Below are 27341 nucleotides of genomic sequence, written 5' to 3' on the forward strand. Positions count from 1 at the left end.
GCGTCTGAACACAAACGACCGGCCCCAGTACGCCAGGTGCAAGCCCGTGGTCAGCTCAAAGGAGAGAGAGCGCCTCCAGGGACGCTGTTGCACAACTCGCGGCGAGTGGTCGCTGACACTGGTTCGCTCCGGCTACACCGGCGCCGTGACCTTGACCGACGTTGCGACCGCGATCACAACCTGCATACCCAACCTGCAGCGGTCTGCCTCCACCTGTTGCGCTTCACGGCGCCTGCGTGCTGGGTGCTAAGTGCTACGGCTTAAATTAATCTGTCTTCTTACTCGTACTTCTAAGGCGAGTATATTAAGGCCTGAAGACACTACAGTTTACGGTCTTCAATTCTTCGTTTATTTATTTGTAAATAAAATTAAAATTAATCAAATGACCATGTGGTATTGTTTTTGTATTTAATAGCAAAGGAAAGTAATAACTCAGTTTCAAATCTGTTAAAATGCCAGGCAGTAGCGTAGTACGGAGTCAGCAATAACTTTAATTTGCCAGATAAGTCTGGCCAAAGAACGGAGAAAGGCAGTCATACCCCGCCGATAGGACCATACCTGCTAATGGTCTTCAGCACTCAAAACAACACACCACTTGAAGACAGTGCTACCTTGAAATAAAGTTTAGACATTTTCAAGCATTAAATTAGTACACAACAATCCAAAATCTTTAATCCATACTACCATAAAAATTATAGAAATGGATCTACGTTTGTCTGCATATATGTACGTTCCACTTCACGCTTACTCATCAGCCTTCCGACCGGTTTGAAGCGGTCCGCTGCGAATTCCTCTCCTGTGTCAACCTCTTCGTCTCAGCGTAGCAACTGAAACCTATGTTCTCAATTATTTGCTACATGTGTTCTAATCTCTGACGTCTCTACAGCTCCCTCTAGTACTATGGAAGTTACTTCCTGATGCTCCCAGATGTTCTACCATCCTCTCCCTTCTTCTTGTCAGTGTTTTTCATACATTCGTTTTTTCGTCCGTTCTCCAAAGAACCTCCTCATTCCTTACCTTACCAGTCCAACTAATTTTCAACATTCTTCTGTAGAACCACATCTCAAATGCTTCGATTATCTTCGTTTGCAGTTTTTCTGTGCTCCATGTTTCACTACCATGTAATGCCGTGCTCCAAACGTACGTTCTCAGAAATTTCTTCCTCAAATTAAGGCCTATGTATCATACTAGCAGACTACTCTTTCCCAGAAATGTCCTTTTTGCTCGGGCTAGTCAGCTTTTGATGTCCGCCATGCTCCATCGGTTGTTGGTTAGTTTGCTGCCAAGGTAGCAAATAATTTCATTTACTTCTCGAACATCAGTCCTGACGTTAAGTTTCTCGCTATTTTCATTTACGCTAATACACATTACTTCCGTCATTCTTCGATTTACTCTCAGCCCATATTAGGTGCTTATTAGACTGCACATTTCATTCGACGGATCCTGAAATTCTTCTTGATTTTCCCTCAGAAAAACAACATTGTCATGAAATCGTACCATCAATCTCCTTTCACCTTCAATATTAATCGCACTCTTGAACCTCTCTTTTATTTCCATAATTGCTTCTTCGATGTGTAGACCGAACAGTAGGAGTGAAAGATTACATCCCTGTCTCATACCCATTTTCATTCGAACACTTCGTTCTTGGTCGTCCACTCCTTATACTTTCTTGGCTCTTACACATCAGCAATCTCGCCCTGTAGCTTACCCCTACTTTCCTCAGAATTTCGAACATCTTGCACCATTTGACACTTTCGAGCGCTTTTTTATGGTCGATAAATCCTGTGAATGCGTCTTTATTTTCGTGTAGTTTTGCTTCCATTATCAACTGAAACGTCAGAACAGCCTCTCTGGCGCCTTTGCTTTCCCCAAAGCCAAACTAACTGTCATACAATACACAATTCTTATCCGTCCTCCTCTATATTATTCTCGTCAGTATTTTGGATGCATGAACTGTTAAGTTCGTTGTGAAATAATTGTCGCAGTTACTTTAGATTATTCGGTAGGAAATTAACATATAAATGATGCATTATAGTACAAAAATTTGAAATACCTTTCTCACTTCAAAGAGAGGTCAGTCAACAGTGGAAGGCTGTGCTCTCACAGATACTGTGGCCTAGGTGTTCACGACATCGTCTTACGAAGGGAGCAACCGAACTACTGCCCAGACATACGTGCAAATATTTATTACTCTCTCTCCTACCCTTCAGTTTGTCACACGCCCGCTTTTACCACCGGCTACGAAAGGCACGTGAGACGAACAACAACATCGTGTACCCTGGCAAACGTCATGATAGTTGCGTAACTCGAGGCCGGTTTGACGCCACGCGCAGCCCGTAGTACTGATGTGCTGCGGGGCCCCTATTTACCATAATGCGCTCCTGTTGTTTTTATCCTGACATCGTACTTAAATATGTGAAGTCAACACCTAATAAGTGTTTATATATTTAATCACTTTCGGTTGTAGCTTGCGAACCATTACCCTGAAAACACAATACAAATTCGTCAAGAGCTTGAATGTCACACGCCAAGGCTGAATTTTAGTAGCTGCATTCATACATCAAGCAAGTAAACAGGTAAATGCCAACAGTTGCAGGCTGCCGGCTGTAGCTTCGACTTCTTGCCAGTTCAGAGACTGATATCAAGTGAACCTTCCGGCAGTCACTTCGTTTTCCATATTTTCAGATACGCGGGTAAAACAACGAATAAACGAAGAAAGACTTCTGTAAGATTTGCAAAATTGCTGAGGAGTAACAACAGTGGCAAGGATTCACTAGCTGTAAAATTAAGGTAAAAATCCAGTCATTGTCAGAGAGCGGTACGCATGCGACAGCTTGTGCTATCTAATATCATCCAAAATGCTGAATGTGTAACGATTTCCATTGATGATAGAAATACAGGATCCAATGTTTTCGAGAGGCCTTAGCCTAGGTTTCATTTTTAAACCCACGAAAAAGATCGTCTTATTCTAACTATTCTATAATACAGGCTCAAAGTATGGATATTTCACATTTCCTCCAGCTTAGAAAAAGGGGCCAAATCAGGTGGTTCTTTTCGCATTAGATGTGGTCCTCTGAGCGCCTATACGGACTAAAGTTCTTCAGCAGTTCTTAAGAAAACCGGAAAAACATGATTTTTGGGTACGAAAACCGAACCGCGGATTCCGAGGCGGCTACGCACAGAAAATTTCAGAAATTTGTTGCGATACACTACTAATATCACGTTCTACAATTACGTTTAAAATTGTTCTTGATATCTTCATGCGTTTTCGAGTACAGAGGTTCAGTGTTGTCCTCTCCTTACACGTAAAATAAGCACGTGAAATCCCGTGTGAGGCGAAAACGTAATTCATTAAATAAAGTAGCACACAGAAAAATGGTAAGAAGAGTCTCCGGTATCATTAGGATTCTGCGAACACGAAGTGGTTTGTGTACTGTCGCCGGTGCTATGCATTAAGACTGATAACGGGATGCCTATGCCTGTGGCAAAGAGGCGTAGGAGCGAGGGTAGTAAATACTTGTCTGAGGTTGTAATTCGATGGCTGCCTTCGTAGAACGTCGTCGTTATCTCCTACACCACTGCATCAACGGCAGCACTGCCTTCCACTGTTGACTGGCCTTTTGTTAAACGGAGAAAGATATTTCAAAGTTTTGTACTGTAATATCTCATTTTCATAATATTTTACTAGCGAATAATCCAGGGGTTAGTAATGTATCTGCTAGACCTGGATTCTACGTAGATAAAAGCTCTGTTGGAATGAAAACACAATGTAGAATGTATAACATTCAGTACATAGTTCAGAAATTAAATCCTGCTTGCTACAAGAATAATGTCGATTGTGTCAGAGACTGAAGCACGGAAGCTGATTTATTTTCCAGTACCTTATTTTGAGGCACCTCTCTGCAATAACAATCTGATTTTCGGTGCCAACTAATAACTCATGTAGGCCACTGTTAAAAGACCTCTCTGGAATTTATGGTTAATAATGATGACCCATTGAAAAGTAGCTCCTTAGTCAGTCAGTGAACATTGACCAAGAAAACTATTAGAACTACGATAACACATGATTAAACACTTCCCAGATACCTATAACTACGCATAATTCTTCAAGTTGCGTCTTTAATAGGCAACCCACAAAGCTGAAAATCATGACTGATGTGTCCTAGGTTTTCAAACAGGAAAGCTACAGTTTTTCTAGTGTTGCAGTTATTTCATTCTGCAGAAGAGTTCCTCAAAGTAGCTCTGATCCTTTCAGTATAACGGCCTGTATACTGTAGTTACTATCGTTAATATTATTTTTGTATTTTAAAAGTTATATTGCGTTCATTTTCGGTCTTCAGTTTGTATTACTATGTTGGGACTCACTGCATTATCGAGTAACATTTGTTCGTATGCCCACAAGGGAAGTGCTCATTTTAACTGAGTTGAAAGACATTGAAAAGAAGCGATGAAGTCTAGTGTTGTACAGTTTCTACTAACGATAGTGAATTACTGGTTGGTATTTTCCCTAACGATAATATTGGGTTGCAAACTTCAGTGAATCCGCACTAATTGTACCGAAAACAATATTAACTATCTTTCATTTTTCATTCCCAGTTGCAGTTTTTTTAATACAGTATTAGTTTCGATCCCCATCTAACTTCAGAGCGATGTAGCTGCGTCTATGTTGTATTATATTGTTGTGTCTGTATTGGAACCACACATTAAAATACTACGTATGTTAAAATTGTTTTAAATATAGATGCAGTTGCTGTTACCTCATGACACGTAAGTCAGCTATAGTAATCCTTCATGTATCTCCTTTCCGTATGTTCGTAGCCTGATAATAATGCTGCAGATATCGGGTCGCAAGTTGCGGTTTAAGAAAGAAAATTACACCGTGACATGAAACCTATATTTCAGTATCACTATCATTTGATTATTTAAATTACCCAACGAGAGATAGTTTGTAAAAATATATGGTATCTTTAATAATTTTGATATCATGTGAAAGATACAGTAGGAGAGAGGGGCAGCGTGTTCCAGAGCCAGGCTGGCCGGAGTGACCGAGCGGTTCTAGGCGGTACAGTCTGGAACCGCGTGACCGCTACGGTTGCAGGTTCGAATCCTGCCTCGGGCATGGATGTGTGTTCTATCTTTAGATTAGTTAGGTTTAAGTAGTTCTCAGTTCTAGGGGACTGATGTCCTTAGAAGTCAAGTGCCATAGTTCTCAGAACCATTTGAACCATTTTTCCAGAGCCAGTGTAAACATAAATGTGATTACGCGCTACAGTTCTACTTTTCTCCACTTATTGGAATTACTTAAAACAGTAAAATGATTTTTTATTGATTTTACGTAGAATAACTAATGTTTCTGCCAAACACGATAGTTCTAACTGTAAAATAATTTTTTTCACTTCATGTTGGTTCTGTTCGGACGTCTACATGGATAAACCAGTTCTTTTGAATTTCCCAGTAATCGCAAGGGCAAAACACTTTCCTGTACTAAGTGGAACCTACAATTTTCAAAATGACGCTGGCCTTTTTTGCATGGCAGTTATCAAGTGTCCGCTTAACGTAAGAAAACATCGAATATTTATATATTATCATTCCACTATGAGGAATAACGTCATCTTAGTCAAAAGTCACATAAACTGTTTAATGCCAATATCGTTTTCAACTGAGCAGTCAATATGAGTAGCCTATGAACACTAACTCTTCGTGAATGCATGCGTCAGAGCGTGCTGGAAGTGCTTATTTCCAAGAGACTCTGCTTAGAGGACTGAGAGGCTTATGCAAACGTCCTCCTCCAGTATGTTGCTGGAGGACGGTGATCCTCGTGGAAACGTGATCTACCGGCACGCTAAAAAGCATGCATCGACCAAGAGTGCCTATTGAGTATTATTGATAACTGCTTAGTTGGAACTCGTATTCGTATGAAACGATTTATGAGAGCATTGACTGAGATAATCTTCATAGTTAAAAACAGTGTGGTCACTGACTTTTGCCATTATGTTTACGAGCTTAATAAGCAAACCAGAAGCACCACCAAACCGTGATAGCCAGGCACACGCGCGCACACGCAGAGTAGCCTCAGACAACAAACTATTTGTCGGATGCTGTGACAGACCTATATCGCATGTTGGACTACCGGCAGCTACTAGACATCATATGCTCTCAGCATTCACGTGCCACATTTCTGTGACAAGGAGTCGTTTTGAGCAAATTTTCCTTCATATTTCCGCCACATAAGCCCGGCAACGCTTATAAAACCATACTTAAATGTTAGGAAACCGATAAAGATGCCTACGACAAAACAGGTACCTTAACTGTGACTGCTGCGAAGGGCATTTCACAGGGAGCAAAATCACACAGAGTGGACCAACAGCATCTTGCAAACGATGTAATTAATGGCCTACTTGCTACCGATATCAAAACTAATGATGACCATAGCATTGGTGGTAGAGCTTCTACCGATCCTGAGAATCATCTTAGGTCCGCAGTTTCTTCTTCTAGCATCTACTGAACCACATGGGGCAGGATATGTATTTTGGCAGAATAGAGTATTGTAGGAAGGAAATTTTCAAAACGAGAGGATAACCAGAACAGCAAATAGCGTGTGTCTTAGAAGGAAACTCAACAAAGCCTCCAGGGTGACCTGACACCAGTTAAAAATCACGAATCATTTAATTTCCGCGAGTATCGGAAGGATACCTCGGAAATAATGTTCCCAATGTATATCGATCGCTCGAGCGAACTTAATCGTTTTATTGCTTTGCATGAAAGGTAACCTAGGGCTACTAAAATCAACTTCATGTAACATGCCGTACGGGAGTGGCATGTTGTCTGTTGGAAAAATACAAAAGTGGTACACGTGATTGAAGCAACCAACAAAATCAGCTGTCACCGAACGAACACTGCCTCAGCTGCTTTTTGAATAGAAAGTTATTAGCTAGCATCATAGTGCAGGTGGCGATTTTCGGCGATAGTGTAAAGAGATTAGAAAGGCAGATAACTTAACCAAACTCCACAGAAGCTTTAGCTTATGTATAAGATAGATCCATCATTTAGTTTGCTTAGACGACTCCAGAGAATATCTAAATCTGTCTGATCATAGGGAAGTGTTTATTACGATTTTTTTTTTTTTTGTGTAAAAGAAACTTCTTACGGCAAGGGGACGGGGACCAATGAGTACACTTTGCTGATACAATGGTTGCCAGGTAAATGTACCTACTAAAGACACTCCCTACACTACCCCCTTCGATCCTATTCTGGAGTAATGGTGCACTGTATGAGACGAGTACCATCGCGAAATAGTGGAAAGAAAGTCGTGGATACGGCAAGCGAATTGACAAACTATAAGACTGCCTTCTTTCTTTGCGGCTACTCCTTTTCACGAAATTACCATCACCTTCTTTCTCCCCGGAAAAGCAAAATGCACAGGTTGGACAAAAATACGGAAAGCCGAAAAAAACAATAAGCTATCCTGCCTAATAACCGTAGTAGTTGGCATTGAAAACAGGTACCAGTAGTGTAGGTATGAACAAATATATATCCTGGTATATTTTCAGGGGAATCTTAAACCATTCTTCTTGCATAACGATTTCAAGTTCAGGTAACGATAGTATACTTAGAAGAGTGATCGAGCACACTTCTCTGGAAAACAGACTACGAAGTCGGAATCATATCGAGATCTGGTGACTGTGGTGGCCAGGGAAATGAGACAATTCATGCTCGTGCTCAAAAAGCTGGTCGCGGTGGCCGAGCGGTTCTATGCGCTTCAGTCCGGAACCGCGCCACTGGTACGGTCGCAGGTTCTAATCCTGCCTCTGGCATGGATGTGTGTCATGTTCTTAGGTTAGTTAGGTTTAAGTAGTTCTAAGTTTAGGGGACTGATTACCTCACATGTTCAGTGCCACAGTGCTCAGAGACATTTGAACCACTTTTGCTCACAAAAGTAGTCATGTGTAAACGGGGGCCCTTTAGTCTTGGAGCACAACAACACCATTGGTGATCTGATCAACCAAAACCGCCCCAAAATCGTTGGTAGAAATGCGCCATTGCACACTGAGCGTTGTGCTTATGGAATACCACGGTATGGCTGTCCAAATCATCACCGAACTACCCCCCCCTCCCTCATGTTTCTTTTTGGAAAGTAAACTCGGCCACAAGTTGGAAACAGTGTGAAACAAGACTCGTCAGATCAAATGGCTGTCTTCAATTGCTCTACAGTCTAGGTTTTGTGGCTTCCGCAATACCTTTTTCTGTTACAGATATTTGCATGATGAGTAGTTTTGTAATTCCAACTTCCCTTGCAATCCCCTACGTAGGGAGCTGCCTCGAGTTTATTTTAGTGCTGATAAGGTTCGCGATTGCGATGTTCAGTTCGCCAGTGACTTTAGAATTTGTAGTTTTCTTACTTGTCGTCCCTATCCCCTGCAGTGACCGCCCGTCACGACCCTTCAACACGCACTTTTATCCGCTTTGTGTCATAACGGATGGCGCTTTTTCGATGTCCCCGTGTGCAGTATAAGTCTCCGATACAATGCCTCTTCAAACATGAAACACTTTGGATCCTTGGGTTACGGAAGCACCAACAATTTCCCCCTGTCTGAATTCAGATAACACCTACATGATGCGCTCATAACTACACAGAAACTGTTCTGACAGTGAGTGATATTTGTAATGCACTCAGGACATTGCACAGGTGCAGTTCGCGGGCAGATACAACAGCGCATCCTGCAGGTTTGACTAACATCTGTATTCATGTGTAAGCATACATCTCTCCCGGTTTCCATACTTCTCATCGACCCCTGTACATTTCCCCCCCTCACCTACATAGGGAGTAATGGCAATCACGATAAAACAAGAGAAGCAGGACCCCACATGGATTGATTTTCTTATTGATTTTTTCCTTGCACATTTAGAGACAGTAATGGGAAGCATCAGAAATGAGAACAGTGAGAAACATAACAGAATGGGGATCACGAAGTTAAGAAACTCTGTTACATAGAAAGCAAAAGAATCTACGATGAGCTGAGCGAGTAAGGCATACGTAGCGGACTAACAATGGCAAAAGGGCATACCTGGCCGGCAGAAGTCTAGGAGTATTAAAAACAGCCTTCAATCGGAGGAAGAAATTTGTGAGACTGTACGTTTGGAACACAGCATTGCATTACAGTGAGTCATGGACTGTGAGAAATCCGAAACGAAGATGATGGGAGAATTTACGATTATGTGCTACATACGAAAGTTGAAAATTGTGTGAACCGATAAGGTGAGGAACGAAGCGGATCTCCGTAGGATCGGCAAGAAAAGGAGTATGTTGGAAACACTGACCATAAAAAGGGAGGGGGGTGAGAACACCTCTGTTAAGACATCAGGGATTAATCATCTTGGGGATTAACAAACCGTTTCAACTGTATGTAGTCTTTTAGTTTTATATCATTACCAGTAGTTGGCTCTAAAACCCACATCATGAGGCGGATTTAGAGCCACGAAACTGGTAGTGATTTAAAAATTCAGGACTACATACAGCTGAAGCAGTTTATTGATACCCAAGGTCATTACTCATATCTGTCGTTAACATAGTTTTATATTGTCTGCATCAGGGATTAACTTACATGTTACTAGAGGGAGCTGTAGAGGGTAAAATCCTTAGACGAAGACAGTTGTTGTTGTGGTGGTTTTCAGTCCTGAGACTGGTTTGATGCAGCTCTCCATGCTACTCTATCCTGTGTAACCTTCTTCATTTCCCAGTAACTACTGCAACCTACATCCTTCTGAATCGCTTAGTGTATTCTTCTCTTGGTATCACTCTACGACTTTTACCCGCCACACTGCCCTCCAATACTAAATTGGTGATCCCTTGATGCGTCAGAACATGTCCTACCAACCGATCCCTTCTGGTCAAGTTGTGCCACAAACTCCTCTTCTCCCCAATCCTATTCAATACTTCCTCATTAGTTATGTGATCTACCCATCTAATCTTCAGCATTCTTCTGTAGCACCACATTTCGAAAGCTTCTATTCTCTTCTTGTCCGAACTATTTATCGTCCATGTTTCACTTCCATACATGGCTACACTCCATGCAGATACTTATAGAAATGACTTCCTGACACTTAAATCTATACTCGATGTTAACAAATTTCTCTTCTTCAGAAACGCTTTCCTTGCCATTGCCAGTCTACATTTTATAACCTCTCTACTTCGACCATCATCAGTTAATTTACTTCCTAAATAGCAAAACTCCTTTACTACTTTAAGAGTCTGCATTTCCTAGTCTAATTCCCTCAGCATCACCCGATTTAATTTGACTACATTCCATTATCCTCGTTGTGCTTTTGCTGAGGTTCATATTATATCCTCCTTTCAAGACAATGTCCATTCCATTCAAGTGCTCTTTCAAGTCCTTTGCTGTCTCTGCAGAATTACAATGTCATCGGCGAACCTCAAAGTTTTTACTTCTTCTCCATGGATTTTAATACCTCGTTTCTGTACAAATTGTAAATAGCCTTTCGCTCCCTGTATTTTACCCCTGCCACCTTTAGAATTTGAAAGAGAGTATTCCAGTCAACATTGTCAAAAGCTTTCTCTATGTCTACAAACGCTAGAAACGTAGGCTTGCCTTTCCTTAATCTTTCTTCTACGATAAGCCTTAAGGTCAGTATTGCCTTACGTGTTGCAGTATTTCTAAGGACTCCAAACTGATCTTCCCCGAGGTCGGCTTCTATTAGTTTTTCCATTCGTCTGTAAAGAATTTGTGTTAGTATTTTGCAGCTGTGGCTTATTAAACTCATTGTTCGGTAATTTTCACATCTGTCAACATCCGCTTTCTTTGGGATTGGAATTATTATATTTATTTTGAAGTCTGAGTGTATTTCGCCTGACTCATACGTCTTGCTCACCAGATGGTAGTTTTGTCAGGACTGGCTGTCCCATGGCCGTCAGTAGTTCTAATGGAATTTTGTCTACTCCCGGGGCCTTGTTTCGACTCAGGTCTTTCAGTGCTCTGTCAAACTCTTCACGCAGTATCGTATCTCCAATTTCAGCTTCATCTACATCCTCTTCCATTTCCATAACATTGTCCTCAAGAACATTGCCCCTGTATAGACCCTCTATATACTCCTTCCACCTTTCTACTTCCTCTTCTTTGCTTAGAACTGGGTTTCCATCTGAGCCCTTGATATTCATACAAGTGACTCTCTTTTCTCGAAAGGTCTCTTTAATTTTCCCATAGGCAGTATCTATCTTATCCCTAGTGAGATAAGCCTCTACATCCTTACATTTGTCCTCTAGCCATCCCTGCTTATCAATTTTGCACTTCCTGTCGATCTCATTTTTGAGACGTTTGTATTCCATTTTGCCTGCTTCATTCACTGCATTTTTATATTTTCTCTTTTCATCAATTAAATTCTATATTTCTTCTGTTACCCAAGGATTTCTACTAGCCCTCGTCTTTTTACCTACTTCACCCTCTGCTGCCTTCACTACTTCATCCCTCAAAGCTACCCATTCTTCTTCTACTGTATTTATTTCCCCCATTCCTGTCAATTGTTCCCTTATGCTCTCCCTGAAACTCTGTACAACCACTGGTTCTTTCAGTTTATCCAGATCCCATCTCCTTAAATTCCCACCTTTTGGCAGTTTCTTCAGTTTTAGTCTACAGGTCATAACCAATAGATTGTGGTCAGTCCACATCTGGCCCTGGAAACGTCTTACAATTTAAAACCAGGTTCGTAAATCTCTTCTTACCATTATATAATTATCTGATACCTTTTAGTATCTCCGGGGTTCTTCCATGTATACAACTTTCTTTCATGGTTCTTAAACCAAGTGTTAGCTATGATTAAGTTGCGCTCTGTGCAAACGTCTACCAGGCGGGTTCCTCTTTCATTTCTTAGCCCCAATCCATATTCACCTACTACGTTTCCCCCTCTCCCTTTCCCTACACGCGAATTCCAGTCACACATTACTACTAAATTTTCGTCTCCCTTCACTATCTGTATAATTTATTTTATTTCATCATGCATTTTTTCAATTTCTTAGTCATCTGCAGAGATAGTTGGCATATAAGCTTGTACTACTGTAGTAGGTGTGGGCTTCGTATCTATCTTGGCCACAATAAAGCGTTCACTATGCTGTTTGTAGTAGCTTACCCGCATTCCTATTTTCCTATTCATTCTTAAACCTACTCCTGCATTACCCCTATTTGATTTTGTATTTATAAACCTGTATTCACATGACCGAAAGTCTTGTTCCTCCTGCCACCGAACTTCACTAATTCCCACTATATCTAACTTTAACCTGTCCATATCCCTTTTTAAATTTTCTAACCTACCCACCCGATTATGGGATCTGACATTCCACGCTCCGATCCGTAGAACGCCAGTTTTCTTTCTCTTGATAACGACATCCTCTTGAGTAGTCCCCGCCCGGAGATCCGAATGGGGGACTATTTTAACTCCGGAATATTTTATCCAAGAGGACACCATCATCATTTAACCATACAGTAAAGCTGCATGCCCTCTGGAAAAATTACGGCTGTAGTTTCCCGTTGCTTTCAGCCGTTCGCAGTACCAGCACAGCAAGGCCGTTTTGGTTAATGTTACAATGCCAGATCAGTTAATCATCCAGACTGTTGCCCCTGCAACTACTGAAAAGGCTGCTACCCCTCTTTAGGAACCACACGTTTGTCTGGCCTCTCAACAGATACCCCTCCGTTGTGGTTGTACCTAAGGTACGGCTATCTGTATCGCTGAGGCACGCAAGCCTCCCCACCAACGGCAAGGTCCATGGTTCGTGGGGGGGAGGCGAAGACAGAGATTGGAATAAATCCAGGAAATAAATAAGTAAGTAGGATGCAAGTGACAATCTCAGATGATAAGATTGGCACTGGAGAGGAAAACGGGAAGGGCCGCATTTAAATAGTCAGAAGACCGATGACTCAAAAAGGAAGAGGAAAAAAAATAGAGAGTAGAACGGCTGAACAATTGTACGAGAGCTATTCTCTGAATCCTCTGCCAAACACTTCAGTGTGATGTTCGGAGTAACGAAGTAAAAGTAGACGTACGTTCTCTTTACTTACAGCACCTGTTTGACTTTACGAACGCCTTTCTCTTGGTTATGAGTTCCAGATGGCTTTGGAGACAAGCAGCGTAAATCGTTCAGCTTCTTTGATTTTCAAAGCGCGAGCGAAGAAGTAGGGACGCCTAACGAGGAGAACTGGGGAAGTTTCCCAAGTATCGTGTAAATATAAAATGAAGACGCGGTTGCCAACATAAAATGTTGTAAATTGTAAAAGGTCACCTTGAAAGCCTTGAAGGGCCACTAAGAAGTACAGTTCTTATGTACGAACCCTTTGATTCTGCTCTGTCCTGCTGCAGCAACTGTGATTCCATATTTCCAATAAAAGACGGTGTGCTTGGAGAGCTCCCTTATCCTCGATATTTGGCTTCTGCGTGTTTATTGGTTTTTCCTTCCTTCATGGTCTTTTTTATTTCTTTTTCGTTTCGGGATTTTGATCTTCATCTTGACGACTGCGTTTTTCGCTTCACACGGTTTTTTCCGTGGTTTTTGTATTGACTGAGGTAATTTCCAGCAAGTCTTTTAATTCTGACTAACGTGGCCTTGCGGCATGGTATGTCTGCATCCTAGCACCATGACGTAATCAGCCACTTAATGGTTTAGATAGATTCGCAAATCATGTTTTGCAGTTAATCTGATGATGCGATAACAGCTCGAAACGCGAGCAGTAAATATTGCAACAGAGACTGTCTTTTTTTTCTGGAAAGAAGGTCCATCGAGTGTGCTTCCTATTCACAGGCGGAGGAATGGGGAGTACAGAATTTGCTATTTACACTACCTGACCACGGGGCGGCCCTGGCACAGTCGCTTTCCTGCGGCAACCTTGACCGTGTTTCACCGCGGCGACACACTCTGAGAGTGCTAGCAGCGCTCCACATTGGGAATGCAGCCGCGACACGCGGCGCTGCTGGCGGAGCGCGCTGTCTGAGCCACCTGTTATGATAGGCTGCAGATAACGGGCGCCCAGCCGTAACGGCGCCTGGCGCCTGTGCGCACATTCGCAGGCGAGAATGTGCCCGCCGAGCTCCTGCATCGAACCCCATCAGCTACACACCTCTATAGGATTTCTGCAGTAAACGCAATTTTAAACGGATTGCGAACAGTATTCCTTCTCTTCTCGCTCTGCCTGTCACGCTCATTTTTAAGCTTCGCTTCTGTATACTGTCACGAATGGTGGACGCCATGAAAATGGTATAAGTTTACAAACAGCCACGCCAGAATTTTGATAAGACATGTGGAACCCGTACCAACAGCGGGTAGCCCACTAAACGTAAACAGACAAGGGCAGCACGAGTGCTCACAGGTTTGTTTGACATGCGCAGCCCTTTTTTCTTTTTCTTAACAATTTTCACTGCGTGTCTATCTTGTCATGATCGTGAAGACATCGTTAAATATGATAAAAGCTCCTCTGTATACATGCCCCGCGAAATTCGAATAGTCTCATGGTTTTTTGCTGTCAAAGGACTCCGTCGCGAAAGACTTCCTAGCAGTATTAGATTAATCACATGGCGCACAGACGCAATTGAGCACATATTCTTCCCACGCTCCTTATGTGAAAAGAAAACTAAGATGCGGTAAAATCACTAGACATACCTTCTGCCATCCGTTCGTAGTGGTTTCTAGAGCTTAGCTGTAGATGTTGATAAGATTAATGATACTATTACTCTCCTCGTCTGGATCTCTGTAACTGTAATAATACCGAAAAAAATTACGAACGTCGACGAGAATATCATCTCAGTATTTCGACGATCAGCCGTGCATAGAAATTATAGGAGCGGCCGGCAACGTAGTTGGTACTTTTCGTACCCAAAAATCGTGGATTCCGGGGTGTTCTCATGGACCGCCCCTGAGCAGATGATTGTGATCAAAACCACCCTCGATCATGCATAGTGCGCAACAATTCGTCGATAAAGACAATTTCCCTGGACTGGAAGAAGAGAGTAACGTTTAAATTTTGGCCCTATCCTGCAGAATGGTTAAAGTATGCTCGTTCTTCCGATAAGTTTACAAATATTTGCTGGGCCACTATCCAAATCACTTGACCTCTAATCTGCGTGATTAGTAGACCCACAGGTATGACCCACTTTTTTGGATCATTTTAATTAAATAACGCACCTTAAATTATACTGATAAAGTGTAGGTGACGAAACCCGCTGCATCAAGGATCTTCAAATTTTTCTAATAATACCATGTGGTTATAATTAAAGTGCAGCCATTCACAGAGGTCCAGTGTGGGCTGCAACCATCGTACGACAGCGAAACGTGGTAATTTTTCCTAATGCGTTAATGAGGAAAATATTTACCCTGGAAAAAAATAAGTTCCAAGTTGGCCCACCAGGTGCCAATCTGGCGCTGTGAAAACAAGAAAGACGTATAGAAAGTTTTCCATATGTATCAGGTTAGCAACGGGATGTGAGCTGAGCAAGTGAGAGAGGCACTATGTTGACGTTACTATTTACTGCTACTTACACAATTCGATCTGTATGAGCACCGGAGATGTCATCGAGATGTCGTACAATTCCAGATTAGGACTTGGCGGCCAACGTAAATCGGCTCCGCGTTAACGCATTAGCATTCGCTGACATACAGTAATTACTGCAGTGGAACTTCGTGAGTAGTTGTACTTCAATCGCAACAACCTAGTATCATACAGGTATGTCGAACGCCAAAATAAGTATGAACGACTAACAGGCATAGCCAGTTTCTTCAGTACAAGGTTGTAATGGTATAGCCCCAGAAAGGTTTGCTAATAAATAAGTAGAGGAATTATAAATAAATTTCTAGACTGATTAAATACATGTTACTGGATTTTTGTAGATCAAGGGAAAGCAGTTTGACAATATTGCCGTACTATCATTAATTATATCTGACAACAGTCTTTCATTTGTTTTTAGATGAGAGTATCATGCATCCAAAGATCGCTTGCCAAGCCAGATCGAAGAGAGGCATCTCGTACAACGCCAGAGAAAAAGGTAAGTACAAATTGTTCATTGGCGAAATATCTATTTACTTATTTATTCATTCATGTATCGATTGCTGGAACATACAGTGCTATTATACGAGCGGTTTTCACAGGCATCCAGTAACCTCTTCAAAGAAAGATAAAGTTAGGTAGTTATTAATGGTTTGTTTCTTTGTACTTATATGTCTGCATTCGTGGCACACACTGAAATAATCAAGTCACCCAGCTTGTCTTTGAAACACTCAGCGACCTTTGTTGGTTCCATTTTTTGCTGGACCTATCTCGTCAGTGACATGCTATGTTACTCTGGGGCTCAGACTTCAACGAGTGACAGGAAAGCAAGCATTTATCTGCAAGGAAACAAAAACTCCATTAAGAAAATTCAATTTTCTCTAGGTTATAATTGTAACATTGAGTACTCCTCATCCATTACGTTACAAATACATATAAACAGCATGAACAAAAGGTAAGAACACAGGTGTAAGTACCCTATTACATGGTACACTCACTCATTGTGAAACTCAGTATAACAATTCTTCCACTAAGGCATCCCTCTTAGCTTGGTGCTGAAAGTGGCTGCTTGTGTTGCTTGTGCATTAAATCGGCCCTGGGACCAATACTTCGATAGAGAAATACACAACATCGAGTACAGCTTCTCACTTTATTCAACAGCATTCACTGTCAGCCTGACCCTGTAAATGATGCTGTGTTTTGATACTTGGACAGCGTGTTGGTTGATGGGGAGAGTCTTGCCGAGGCCACCGCAACACAGTTTTTTATGATCCATGGTTTTAGGGGTTCTGTTAGTGGTTTTCCACGTATATCGGAAAAAATCGCAGCCTGCCAGTCTAATGTGGGTGTTTTGATTAGTATTTACTATTCTGTAACTCAGTCCGTAAATATGGAAACCTTACAGGATCACTGTCAACGACGTTGCCGCAGTGGTAACACCAGTTCGCGTCAGACCACCGATGTTACGAGTTGTGAGGCTGAGCTAGCACTTTGATGGGTGACCATCCTGTCTGCAGAGCGGTGTTGGCAAATGGGGTGCACTCAGCCCATGTGAAGCCAACTGAGGAGGTACTTGATTGAGAAGTAACGGCTCCGGTTTTGTAAACTAACATACGGCCGGGATAGCGGTGTGCTGATCAGATGCCCTTCCGTATACACATCTAGTGACGCATGTGGGCTGAGGATGACATGGCGGTCGGTCTGCACCGTCGGGCCTTCCAAGGCCTGTTCGGACAGGCAGAGAGCTAAGATTACTAAGTCGAACGTCTGCCTGCCTGCCTCTCCGTCTGTATATAAAGAACACTTCTTCTCAGGAACGGGTTGAGGTACGAAGTTGAAATTCATCACATACCAACAACGGGACGACACTTCCGGCGGATTTTGGAATTTTTGAGGTTCCATGCCTGAATTTGTAAACAAGGAATCCTTACAGAATCGTTTTGCTGTGTCTGTCTGTCTGTCTGTCTGTCTGTCTGTCTGTCTGTCTGTCTGTCTGTCTGTCCGTCAGTCCGTCTGACTGTTCAGAACAATTTTCTTCACAAAAGGCTACTCGCAAATGTGTGTCACATAGCAAGGTCTGTGGTCACTCGGAGGTGTAAGAAATTAAGTCTGTAAGTCAGTGCCCTCATAAAAAATTTCATTTATGTCACATATTTTGATCCTCGACAACTCTCATATCGACACCTATAGGGGACTTTCCGTTGACCTAGAATCTTGAAATCGGCAAGAAGCTAGGTTTCGCAGTACAAGTAAAGTAAAACGTCTCAAATTTATTATGTCGTTGTATCACATAAAAATATCAGTTGCCATTTGAACATAAACAGAGGTGACAAAATTCATGGGATAGCTCCTACTATCGATTCCGACCTCTGTTTGGTCAGCGTAGTGCAGCAACTCGACGTTTCATGGACTCCATAAATCGTTGGAAGTAATGTGCAGATATTTTGAGCTGGGCTGCCCCTATAGCAGTTTATAATTGCGAAAGTTCCTGGTGCAGGACTTCGTTCACAAACTGACATCTCGATTATGACCCGTGTCGACGATCGGGGTAGCCATACCATTTACTCAAACTGTCCAGAACGTTCTCCAAACTAGTCTCGAACAATTGTGACTGGTCTTCCCAAGGAGGCCAACGGTTCTTTCGTTAGTTGGTGCGTGGCCCACAAGGGGCACCGAGCTACTGCAGTCCATTTTTCCTTCCCAAGGTGCATTTCCTTGCCCAGGTCCCTCCCTCTACGTCCTTGCTCCTTCACTACTGCCCCCTCCTTTTTCCCCCTTCTCCGTGTTATTTATGTCGTCTTAATTATCCTACAAGTTTCCTGTGTACCGTGTGGTTTCGTTCCCCTTGATTTTTTTCTTTCATCCTTCCTTTTTGGCCTTTTTTGGTCCTTCATTGGAGATTGTTCTCCAGTTCTAAATGCTCCGTCTGTAGTGTGGTCCATTTGTGGACCAAACCCCTCCCTATCGTCTATGGCGTGCATTCCTCTCCCCTTTCATTCCAATCTTCCTTCCCAGGCGTACCCCCTTTTGCCCCACTAGGTCACCAGTACCTGTAGCCAGTCCTGTGTGGTGTGGCTCTTTCGTACCTATCTGGATGAGCCCCATCACAATACAGGAATCACACTTCAGACACGTGAGCTGTTCCTTCCCTTATACACCTAGGATTGGTTGCTTGTCATTCTGGAGAATCAGAACTCACGGCAAAAATGCCCAAATGTGTGTGAAATCTTATGGGACTTAGCTGTTAAGACCATCAGCCCCTAAGCTTATACACTACCCAACCTAAATTATCCTAAGGACAAACACACACACCCATGCCCGAGGGAGGACTCGAACCTCCGCCGGGACCAGAACTCACGGCAACAGCTGGCATGTCGACACCCCTTTCTGTAGGTGGATGGTGCCCATGGAGAGAGAACCTGTTGGGAGTAGATGGTATTGGGATGGAGGCTTTTAATGTGAAATTATCAAGTTCAAAAAATTCGGCCGTCTTTCTATGGCCACCTTTTCTGTTGCTAACGGCTCATGGATGGCTGATGCTTTTGACCCTGCATCTTTCCATTCCCTGGATAGACCCAGGGAGGAAGAGAACCTACACTGTCAGGTAAAACACTTTGCCTGCTTCATACTGCCATTGCCTGCAACGGGGACACATTCACCAAACAAAGCCATTACTTCTCGAGGAAAACTTCGAAGACAAGTTTGGAGAAGTGGAGTCTCCCAGTCAGATGCATTCGGTTTCATATGTTGATTAAAACTTATTCTGTTGCCCAATCTGCAGCTCTTCATGCTTGTGGCCATCTTAGTGAAGTCCCTGTGTCAGTTACACCCCGTCATTCTTAGAACATCGTGCAGAGAGTCATTTTTCCTACAGATGTCACCCTTCAAACGCATGAGGAACACCAGGCAATCTGGACTGACAAGGTGTGCAGAAAGGTCATATGGACATTCGCATGACTACCGAAGTTTTTAAAATGTCTTTTGGAGGAGACGCTCTCCCAGAGAAGGTCTAGGTTATGTGTTATCGGTTTGCCATAAAGTCATATGTTCTGCCACCCATGAAGCGCTTCTGGTGCTTGTGTTTCGGTCACACGTCTACCTAATGTACGGTGGGCCCTGTATGTGGTGACTGTGGACACACAGTCCATGATAGCTGCCTCTATATTCCTCCAACTATGTGTGTTAATTGTCACGATTTTCATTTTCCTCACTCACCAGGTTGCCTGCTTATAAGAAAGGAAAGGCTCGTCAAATGTTTGACCAACTTACTCTTTTGGCTCTGGTAAATGCCTTCCCCCTCTTCCATCTTCCTTATCCTGGTCCAATTCCACTCTCTTTCCCCCCTTCTTCTTCACTCTCACACCCTTCCCTCCAGGTGCTGCTCCACCTCCCCCTCCCCCTCCCCAGCCGAAGACGTGCCCCCTTCTTTGATCCTTTCCAGAGACAGGACTGCCTCCTGGGACCCCTCCCATTGGCATCTCTCAGACTTGAGGCCTACAAACACAACATGGATCATACAAAAGCCTGCTCCCCCTCTGTGCCCTGCCGTCCTCAGCCTATGACAGAAGAAGAAGAAGAAACGCAAGTCCCAGGAAAAGGGCCACCCACTGCCGCTGGTTGCGCCACCTCCCCTTGCAACCTGAGTATAAGACCTTATTTATAGATTCCTCACTGTCTACATCTACATCTGTATCCATACTCCGCAAGCCACATGACGGTGTGTGGCGAAGGGTACCTTGAGTACTTCTATCAGTTCCCCTTCTATTCCAGTCTCGTATTGTTCGTGGAAAGAAAGATTGTCAGTATTCCTCTGTCTGGACTCTAATCTCTTTTTATCCTCATCGTGTCTTCGCGAGATATACGTAGGTGGGAGTAGTATACTGCTTGACTCCTCGGTGAAGGTATGTTCTCGAAACTTCAACAAAAGCCTGTACCGAGCTACAGAGTGTCTCTCTTGCTGACTCTTCCATTGGAGTTCATCTGTTATTTCCGTAACGCTTTCGTGATTACTAAAAGATTCTGTAACAAAGCGCACTGCTCTCCGTTTGATTCTCTCTCTCTCTCTCTCTCTCTTCTCTCTCTCTCTCTCTCTCTCTCTCTCTCTCTCTCTCTCTCTCGCTCCCGCTCTCCCCCTAACTCCTATCAACCATACCTGGTAGAGAGCAGTATTCAAGCAGTGGTCGAACAAGTGTACTGTAACCTACTTCCTTTGTTTTCGGACTGCATGTCCTTAGGATTCTTCCAATGAATCTCAGTCCAGCATCTGCTTTACCGTCAATTAATTTTATATGGTCATTCCACTTTAAATTACTCCTAATGCCTACTCCCAGATAATTTATGAAATTAACTGCTTCCAGTTGCTGAACTGCTATATTGTAGCTAAATGGTAAAGGATCTTCCTTTCTATGTATCCACAGCACATTACATTTACCTAGATTGAGATTCAATTGCCATTCCCTGCACCATGCGTCAATTCGTTTCAGATCCTCCTGCATTTCACGCTTGTCGATTATGCATGGTGACACAGCACTGTGACTGGCTCCAGCCCATTCGCCTCCCATTTGGAACTGCTCATTCTGTTTAACTATAACGGATACTACTGTCTTCTACTAGAGTTGCAATCCCTTACTGACTTTTACTCACCGGCTTGTTGTCTTCCAGGAATCTCATTTTACTGACGCTTACTCGCCTACCCTTAGTGGGTGCTATACTTTCTGTAAGGACCAGGTCAACCCTTTGAGGGCTTCTGGTAGCATCTGCATGTTGGTCCATATGGATACTGTTGCTACATGAATCCCACTTTGTACAGCATTGGAAGCACTTGTCATCTGGGACCACGTGACTTCTGTTATGATGGTTTGCAACTTCTCTCTCCATCCTGACAGACCACCTACATCTGCTGCCTTAATTTCCGTCCTTCAGCAATTCTCCCCTCTCTTCCTTCTCTTGTGGATCTTAATTGCACCACCCTTTGAAGGAGACTGCTTTCTCATCTAGTTGGAAGCTCCTCATTGACCAGATTCTTGCTGACCACGACCTTTGCGTTCTAAATTATGGTTCGCCTACTCATTTAGTGTTTCCTTTGACACTTTCTCTGCAGTTAATCTTTCACGCTCTCTCTCTCTCCCCTTGTGCCTTCCTTACACTCGTCCCTTCATGATGACCACTTTCATAGCAACCATTTCCCATTGATTATCTCGTTCCCTTCGCACCTCCTCTCCCATGAACCATGGACCTTGCCGTTGGTGGGGAGGCTTGCGTGCCTCAGCGATACAGATGGCCGTACCGTAGGTGCAACCACAACGGAGCGGTATCTGTTGAGAGACCAGACAAACATGTGGTTTCTGAAGAGGGGCAGCAGCCTTTTCAGTAGTTGCAAGGGCAAGGGCAATAAGGAGAAAGAAAACTGGCGTTCAACGGATCGGAGCGTGGAATGTCAGATCCCTTACTTGGCCAGGTGGGTTAGAAAATTTAAAAAGGGAAATTGATAGGTTAAAGTTATATATAGTGGAAATTAGTGAAGTTCGGTAGCAGGGGGAACAAGACTTAAGGTCAGGTGTATACAGGGTTATAAATACAAAATCAAATAGGGGTAATGAAGGAGTAGGTTTAATAATGAATTCAAAAATAGGAGTGCGGGTAAGCTACGACAAACAGCATAGTGAACGCAATATGGTGGCCACGATAGACACAAAGCCCATGCCTACTAGAGTAGTACAAGTTTATATGCCAACTAGCTCTGCAGATGACGATGAAATTGAAGAAATATATGATGAGATAAAAGAAATTATTCAGGTAATGAAGGGAGACGAAAATTTCATAGTCATTGGTGACTGGAATTCGTCAGTAGGAAAAGGGAGAGAAGGAAACATAGTAGGTGATTACGGATTGGGGCTAAGAAATGAAAGAGGAAGCCGTCTGGTAGAATTTTGCACAGAGCATAACTTAATCATAGCTAACACTTGGTTCAAGAATTATAAAAGAAGGTTGTATACATGGAAGAATCCTGGAGATACTAAAAGTTATCAGATAGATTATATAATGGTAAGAAGAGATTTAGGAACCAGGGTTCAAATTGTAAGACATTTCCAGGGGCAGATATGGACTCTGACCACAATCTATTGGTTATGACCTGTAGATTAAAACTGAAGAAACTGCAAAAAGGTGGGAGTTAAAGGAGATGGTACCTGGATAATCTGAAAGAACCAGTGATTGTACAGAGTTTCAAGGAGAGCATATGGAAACAATTGACAGGAATGGGGGAAAGAAACACAGTAGAAGAAGACTGGGTAGCTCTGAGGGATGAAGTAGTGAAGGCAGCAGAGGATAAAGTAGGTAAAAACACGAGAGCTAGTAGAAATCCTTGGGTAACAGAAGAAATATTGAATTTAATTGATGAAAGGAGAAAATATAAAAATGCAGTAAATGAAGGAGGCAAAAAGGAATACAAACGTCTCAAAAATGAGATCGCCAGGGAGTGCAAAATGGCTAAGCAGGGATAGCTAGAGGACAAAAGTAAGGATGTAGAAGCTTATCTCACTAGGGGTAAGATAGATACTGCCTACAGGAAATTTAAAGAGACATTTGGAGAGAAGAGAACCACGTGAATGAATATCAAGAGCTTATATGGCAACCCAGTTCTAAGCATAGAAGGGAAGGCAGAAAGGTGGAAGAAGAATATAGAAGGTTTATACAAGGGCGATGTACTTTAGGAGAAAATTATTGAAATGGAAGAGGTTGTAGATGAAGACGAAGTGGGAGATAAGATACTGAGTGAAGAGTTTGACAGAGCACTGAAAGACCTGAGTCGAAACAAGGCCCCCGGAGTAGACAACATTCCATTGGAACTACTGACGGCCTTGGGAGAGCCAGTCATAACAAAACTCTACCAGCTGGTGAGGAAAATTTATGAGACAGCCGAAATACCCTCAGACTTGAAGAAGAATATAATAATTCCGATCCCAAGGAAAGCGGGTGCTCACATGTGAAAATTACCGAACTATCAGTTTAATAAGCCACGGCCGCAAAATACTAACGCGAATTCTTTACACACGAATGGAAAAACTGGTATAATCCGACCTCCGGGAAGATCAGTTTGGCTTTCGTAGAAATGTTGGAACACGTGAGGCAATACTGACCCTACGACTTAGAAGAAAGATTAAGGAAAGGTGCACCTACGTTTATAGCATTTGTAGACTTAGAGCAAGCTTTTGACAATGTTGACTGGAATACTCTCTTTCAAATTCTGAAGGTGGCAGAGGTAAAATACAGGGAGCGAAAGGCTATTTACAATTTGTACAGAAACCAGATGGCAGTTGTAAGACTCGAGGGCCATGAAAGGGAAGCAGTGGTTGGGAAAGGAGTGAGACAGGGCTGTAGTCTATCCCCGATGTTATTCAATGTGTATATTGAGCAAGCAGTAAAGGAAAAAAAGAGAAAAATACGGAGTCGGTATTAAAATTCATGGAGAAGAAGTAAAAACTTTGAAGTTCGCCGATGACATTGTAATTCTGTCAGAGACGGCAAAGGACTTGGAAGAGCAGTTGAACGGAATGGACAGTGTCTTGAAAGGAGGATATAATATGAACCTCAGCAAAAGCACAACGAGGATAATGGAATGTAGTCAAATTAAATCGGGTGATGCTGAGGGAATTAGCCTAGGAAATGCAGACTCTTAAAGTAGTAAAGGAGTTTTGCTATTTAGGAAGTAAATTAACTGATGATGGTCGAAGTAGAGAGGTTATAAAATGTAGACTGGCAATGGCAAGGAAAGCGTTTCTGAAGAAGAGAAATTTGTTAACATAGAATATAGATTGATGTATCAGGATGTCGTTTCTGAAAGTATTTGTTTGGAGTGTAGCCATGTATTGAAGTGAAACATTGACGATAATTAGTTCGGACAAGAAGAGAATAGAAGCTTTCGAAATGTGGTGCTACAGAAGAATGCTGAAGATAATGTGGATAGATCACGTAAGTAATGAGGAGGTATTGAATAGGGTTGGGGAGAAGAGAAGTTTGTGGCGCAACTTGACAAGAAGAAGGGATCGGTTGGTAGGACATGTTTTGAGGCATCAAGGGATCACAAATTTAGCACTGGTGGGCAGCGTGGAGGGTAAAAATCGTTGAGGGATACCAAGAGATGAATACACTAAGCAGATGCAGAAGGATGTAAGTTGCAGTAGGTACTGGGAGATGAAGAAGCTTGCACAGGATGGAGTAGCATGGAGAGCTGCATCAAACCAGTCTCAGGACTGAAGACAACAACAACAACAACAACAACAACAACAACTAGTACTACTACACTTACTACTACTACTACTACTACTACTACTACATCCCACCCCCTGATTAACAGGTTACCTGCTGGGCTATTGTCACGCTGATTGGCCTCCCAGGTCGTGCGTCCACCTTCTTTGTGAAGTTGTATTGACGAAGTGACCCATGATCTGTCTGATAAGGTACAGAATTACAGTTCCACCTTTGGCATGCCCTGTTCACCATCGACCAGTTTCTTAGTGGAGCATGGTCATCGCTATCTCTATCTATGACCATAATCGTGTATTGCAACACCTTAAGTGGCACTCATCCTCTGCCCGCATCTCGTGGTCGTGCTGTAGCGTTCTCGCTTCCCACGCCCAGGTTCCCAGGTTCGATTCCCGGCGGGGTCAGGGATTTTCTGTGCCTCGCGATGGGTGGGTGTTGTGTGATGTCCTTAGAACTACTTAAACTTATCTAACCCAAGTCCTAGGGGACTGATGACCATAGATGTTAAGTCCCATAGTGCTCAGAGCCATTTGAACCATTTTTTGAACTCACCCTCTGCCACTCTTATTACCTTGAAACATCTTCACATCATAGCACATTGCTCCATCAAACAGAGCAAATGGGTGTGTTCAGAATGCTTTATCTCCTGTCTAGGTTCTTCTGTCCCTTCGTGTGGGCTACACTCTGAACTTCCCAAGGTACTCAATGGCAATATTCCATTCTGACTGTCCTTCCAGGTGGCTTTTGTACAAATCTGTCAGTTTCCACACATCATCTCGTGACCCATTTTGAGACGGCATCGATATCAGCCTCCAATCCAGGAGCTTTCCTCCTCTGAAAACAGTGGGCTTAAGCTTCCCAGTTTCGTTATACAGCTTGTGAGGAAGAATCCTATAATGTGAGCTGCTTCTGGTCGTCTCTTCTTCCCATGATTTAGTTCCTGGCCCTGGTTCCATCCATAACCAACTGCTTCAACACCTCAGTATTTCCTCCAGGTTTTTAACCGTTTTGGCTCCAAGGCACTTTCCCTTCCGAATAGAGGTACAAAATAGCGATTCGCATTCTCAATCCTGGTAAGGATTTGTCGACCATGGACAGTTACTGCCAGTCAACCTGACTGATGTCCCCTGAAAGTTACTACAATGGATGGTGGCTTGACAGCTCAATTTGGTCCTTGAATCTCTGGAACTTTTATCTTCTTACCAATGCGATTTTCAGGAGGGACGGTCTCTGATCAATCATGTGCTTCAATTGGAAACCACAATTTGGCAGGCCTTTCGTCATCTTATCTCAGTTTTCTTCCATCTTAATAGGGCCTACGACACACCCTCCTTATGCTCAATGATGAGGATATTCAGAACCCCCTCCGGATTCTTATTCGCCAATTTCTGCCCACCAGTCGTTCAGAGTCTGGGTTGGCAGTGTTCACGACTCTTAGTGGGTCCTGGAGAATAGCATTTCACAGTACTAACTTTCTTTCTTCCTTTCTTTCATCATTACTAATGGACCCAGAGCCTCTGTCAAACAGTAGTCACTCCTCCTCTGTATGTGGATGATTTCTGTATTTGGACTCACTCACACGTGGTGACCTCTGAGGAGCATCAACTCCCAACTGCCATCGAGCATGCTTCTACATGGACACTCTAAATCTACATCTGCATGGATACTTTGCAAATGCCTGGCAAGAGGGTTCATCAAACCACCTTCATAATGTTTCTCCATTATTCTAATCTCTAAAAGCACTTGGAAAAAACGAACATCTATATATTTCTATGCGAGCTCTGATTTCTCTTACTCTATTATGATGATAATGTAGGTCTGCGTCAACAAAACCTTTTCGCATAGGGAGGAGAAAGTTGGTAATTGAAATTTCGTCAAGATTCCACAACGAAAAATGCCTTTTTATTATGTCCAACCCAAATCCTGTACCTTGTCTACGTCTCTCTCTCTCTCTCTCTCTCTCTCTCTCTCTCTCTCTCTCTCTCTCTCTCTCTCTCCCTCTCCCTCCCCCTCCCCCTCCCCCTTTTCCACAATAATACTAAATGTGCTTGCCCTTCTTCGAACTTTTTCGATGTACTCTGTTAATCCAATCTGGTACGTATCCCACTCTAAAAGGGAAGAAGCGTAGTGTAAGCAATCTCTTTAGTAAATCTGTTTCTATTTATAAGTGTACTGCCAGTAAAATGCTCTCATTTGTTTTCCTTCCTCATAATATTTTCTGCTTGTTCCGTCCTATTTGAGTAGTTAGTAACTGGAATTGACAGCTATTTAGTTGAATTTACGATCTTCAGATTTGACTGATTTATCATATAAGCGAAGTTTAATCGATTCCTTTGAGCACTCACGTGGATTGCTTCATACATACTCGCTTTTAGGGTCATTAGCAAATATTTGTACCTTATTGATACGTTTTGTAAATTTTTTGCCGGTTTTTTATCTTCTGATGACTTTACTAATGACTGCATCGTTTGCAAACAACGTAAGACGGCTGCTCAGATGGTCTCCCAAACCGTTTATATAGATACGGGACAACGGAGG

At 42.8% G+C, this 27341-nt stretch overlaps 1 protein-coding gene across 1 annotated transcript in view; it reads left to right on the forward strand.

The window, feature by feature from the left end:
• The window catches only part of LOC126354254 (alkaline phosphatase-like), a 184985-nt gene that overhangs the window by 45232 nt on the left and 112412 nt on the right, over positions 1-27341 (forward strand). Inside the window, exon 2 of the mRNA XM_050003771.1 lies at positions 15961-16038. Coding sequence (XP_049859728.1) covers positions 15961-16038 — 78 coding nt within the window. The remainder of the gene's footprint in view (positions 1-15960; positions 16039-27341) is intronic.

The sequence above is a fragment of the Schistocerca gregaria genome, chromosome 3 (assembly GCF_023897955.1).
Source record: "Schistocerca gregaria isolate iqSchGreg1 chromosome 3, iqSchGreg1.2, whole genome shotgun sequence".
Classification (NCBI taxonomy): domain Eukaryota; kingdom Metazoa; phylum Arthropoda; class Insecta; order Orthoptera; family Acrididae; genus Schistocerca; species Schistocerca gregaria.